The sequence below is a fragment of the Notolepis coatsorum genome, assembly GCF_963971535.1.
Source record: "Notolepis coatsorum genome assembly, chromosome: 18".
NCBI lineage: Eukaryota > Metazoa > Chordata > Actinopteri > Aulopiformes > Paralepididae > Notolepis > Notolepis coatsorum.
Genome location: NC_140182.1, coordinates 42150329 through 42153325, shown reverse-complemented (window position 1 = coordinate 42153325; position 2997 = coordinate 42150329). Strand labels below are relative to the sequence as shown.

The 2997-nt window shown below is 49.4% G+C and overlaps 1 protein-coding gene across 2 annotated transcripts in view; it reads right to left on the bottom strand.

Annotated features, from left to right (window-relative positions):
• Positions 1 to 206: 206 nt before the first annotated feature.
• Positions 207 to 2997, bottom strand: part of sema3e (sema domain, immunoglobulin domain (Ig), short basic domain, secreted, (semaphorin) 3E) — a 74561-nt gene continuing 71770 nt past the window's right edge. For both annotated transcript variants that reach the window (XM_084335589.1, XM_084335590.1), the window contains exon 17: positions 207 to 1205. In XM_084335589.1, the coding sequence (XP_084191715.1) occupies positions 702 to 1205 (504 nt within the window). In that variant the 3' untranslated portion in view covers positions 207 to 701. The remainder of the gene's footprint in view (positions 1206 to 2997) is intronic.

Sequence of the window (2997 nt, the reverse complement as noted above, 5' to 3'; positions counted from 1 at the left end):
AAAGCATATTTTCACCACATGAAAACAACATAGTACCATATTTCCAGTTTATTATAATGACAGCTAAACAAACTACAGAACTCAAGGCAGGGAACCGACAAGAAAATAACTTAACACAGTACCAAGAGAATAAAATAATAATAATAACAAATGGCCACATCCCCTTGACATTAGAGTTATATATTCTCATACATATTATAGGGTTCGACATGTTGAGCCATTTGAGTCTGTGAGAAGAAGAGGGGGTGCTGCTGGACAGTCGTGTGTGCGTTGGATCTGGGTTCTGTTGGGGTTCAGTTGGGGTCAGTCTGATGCAAGTTCTGTCCTCTTCAATTCAGAGGCAACGTCGGCCAATCACAGTTCATCTCCTCCTACAGGACCTCTGTTCAGAGCTCTGACAGACACACGGAGACGGTTATATCCGCCCAACCGGATGATCACGGGTAAACAGCTGGTTTCAGAAGGGTAGGGTCATAGTGTAACCAGGTATACTGTACATCCTACTAATAAGAGGGACAAGGCTATAGATTAGAGAGTAGACTGTAGACAGAATGTCTCAGTTAGTATGATTCTATTCTTGTAGAATGGCAAGTGAACATCTTTCACCTGGTCCAAAACACAGAGCGAGTCTGACCTTTAGTTTGTGTGTGTGACGGAGTGTGTGTGTGTATGTTTATGTGCGTGTGCCGTGTGTGTATTTCTCATGTGTCCAGCGTGTGTCTGGGAGCTCGATGGGAGTTCTCTCCCACCCTGCCCTTCCCTCTCTTCTCTCCCGCAGGAGCAAACCTCCGCTTTCCCTTCTTACGCTTCTTATCGGAACACCACACCCTCTCGCAATACTCCTCTACTCTCTGGGCGTCCCCGTAGCCAATCAGCTGGAGGAACTCCTTGTACCAGAGCCTGGAGTGGGGTCCCGGGGGCGATGCTGGCCCCGGGGCTCTGGGACCCACGCTGGGCCTCGCCGGTGCCCCCGCGGGGGCGTGGCAGGGGGCAGCTCTCTCGCCCTCCCCGTCCTCCGCCCTCTGTTGCCCGCGTATAATCGACCCCACCCTCTCCCCTCCGAGGACGTGCAGAGTGATGCGTAGTAGCGTGTGCACGTATCCGTGTTCCACCGTCTGACACACGTACATGCCTGCGTCCGAGCTTCGCACATGCAGGAAGAGCAGCCCGTGTGATGTCATGATGACGCGTTCATCCCCTTGAACCTGCGGAGAGGTGAGAGAGAGAGGGTGTGATCACAACTGCAGTCCCATTTCTTTCTTTTTTACATATTGCACTGTTTGCTGCATCCCCTAAAATGAATTATTTAGAAAGAACTGCAATCAGATACACAGTGCTGGGGGGGGGGGGGGGGGGGGCTTGTACTGTGGCAGTAGACTTCTCATATGTTGTCATAATTTTGACATCAAGCCCCGGGCTTCGTCTTTTTTCCACCTATCGAGAAGATTTGCGCTGTTTGCCTTACCTGTTTACCAGTCATTTTGTGGGGTGAGAGTTAAAATGGCGTTTTACACGAGAATTATATGTTTTGTTAACATTCTCAACAATAAATTACCGGATGTTGCAATTTCATGGTGATGTCCGGTCACCTGATCTGCAACGCTAAGCACATTTTGGGGGACACCCACTTCAAAGTAAAAAATCCATTGCTTTAGCAGCTCATGAAGCGATATCAGAACAGAGACATAGTGTAGAGGAACCGAGCCTGCAACGTACCACAGGCGAAAGTAGAAGCGATCCATTCATTGTCCACTCATTGTCTTACTATAACTACAGGAGATTCCATAAGTGTGGATAAGTGAGCAGCTAGAAATAATGACACTAAGATAGTGGTGGATTCTTTTTGCATTGAAGGTTTTCATTTCAAAACACTATACGTATATCCAATTTCCCCCAAAGTTCATTCCTCTGTATTTCAAAAGCAGAGATGATTACGTCCTCAAAGATTACACTATAGTTACTTTGTAGGCAAACATAAATCGTATTCTAGGCGAGTCTGCTGATGGGAGCCTCAGTGTTCAGGATAACTAGAACATGAGGTGAGGAGGACCTTTAAGAAAGTGAATATCAGGAAGGCAGCAGGACCCGGACGGTATCCCCGGCCGCAGTCCTAAAAGTCTGTGCCGACCAACTGGCCCCGGTATTCAATAACATATTTAACCTGTCCTTAGAACAGGCTGTCATCCCCACCTGTCTGAAGAAGTCCACCATTATCCCTGTACCCAAAAAATCCAAGCCTGCTTGCCTCAACGACTACCGCCCTGTAGCTCTCACACTCCATAGCCATGAAGTGCTTTGAGAAGCTAGTGAAGGGCTACATCTGCTCCTCCCTCCCCATCAACCTGGACCCCCTGCAATTTGCATACCGCCCCAACAGGTCCACAGAGGACGCCATAGCCCATGTGCTGCTCACAGCAACATCACACCTGGACAAGAGGCAGGGGAACTACAGTATGTGAGAATGCTATTCAGCGACTACAGCTCAGCATTCAATACCATAGTCCCCTCCATACTCATAGCCAAGCTCAGGGACCTGGGCTTGAACTATGACCTCTGCCAGTGGGTCTTGGACTTCCTGACGGGCAGACCCCAGGTGGTGAGAGCAGGGCAACTGAACCTCTTCATCCATCACTCTCACATAGGGGCCCCCAAGGGCTGTGTCCTGAGTCCCCCTCCTCTACTCCCTGTACACACATGACTGTGTGGCACAGCGGAACAACACAATCATCAAATTTGCTGACGACACAGTAGTGGTGGGCCTGATCTCTGCAAAACGACGAGAGGGCCTACCTGGAGGAGGTTAAGGTTCTAGCGGGATGGTGTCAAGAGAACAGCCTCTCCCTGACGTCAGCAAAACAAAGGAGATGATTGTGGACTTTAGGAGGTTGGGGGTCAGGGACTACAGCCCCCTCAGCATCGACGGGGCACCGGTTTGAGAGAGGTGAACAGTTTTAAGGACCTCGGAGTCCACATATCCGAGGAAGTTCAATGTGAGTC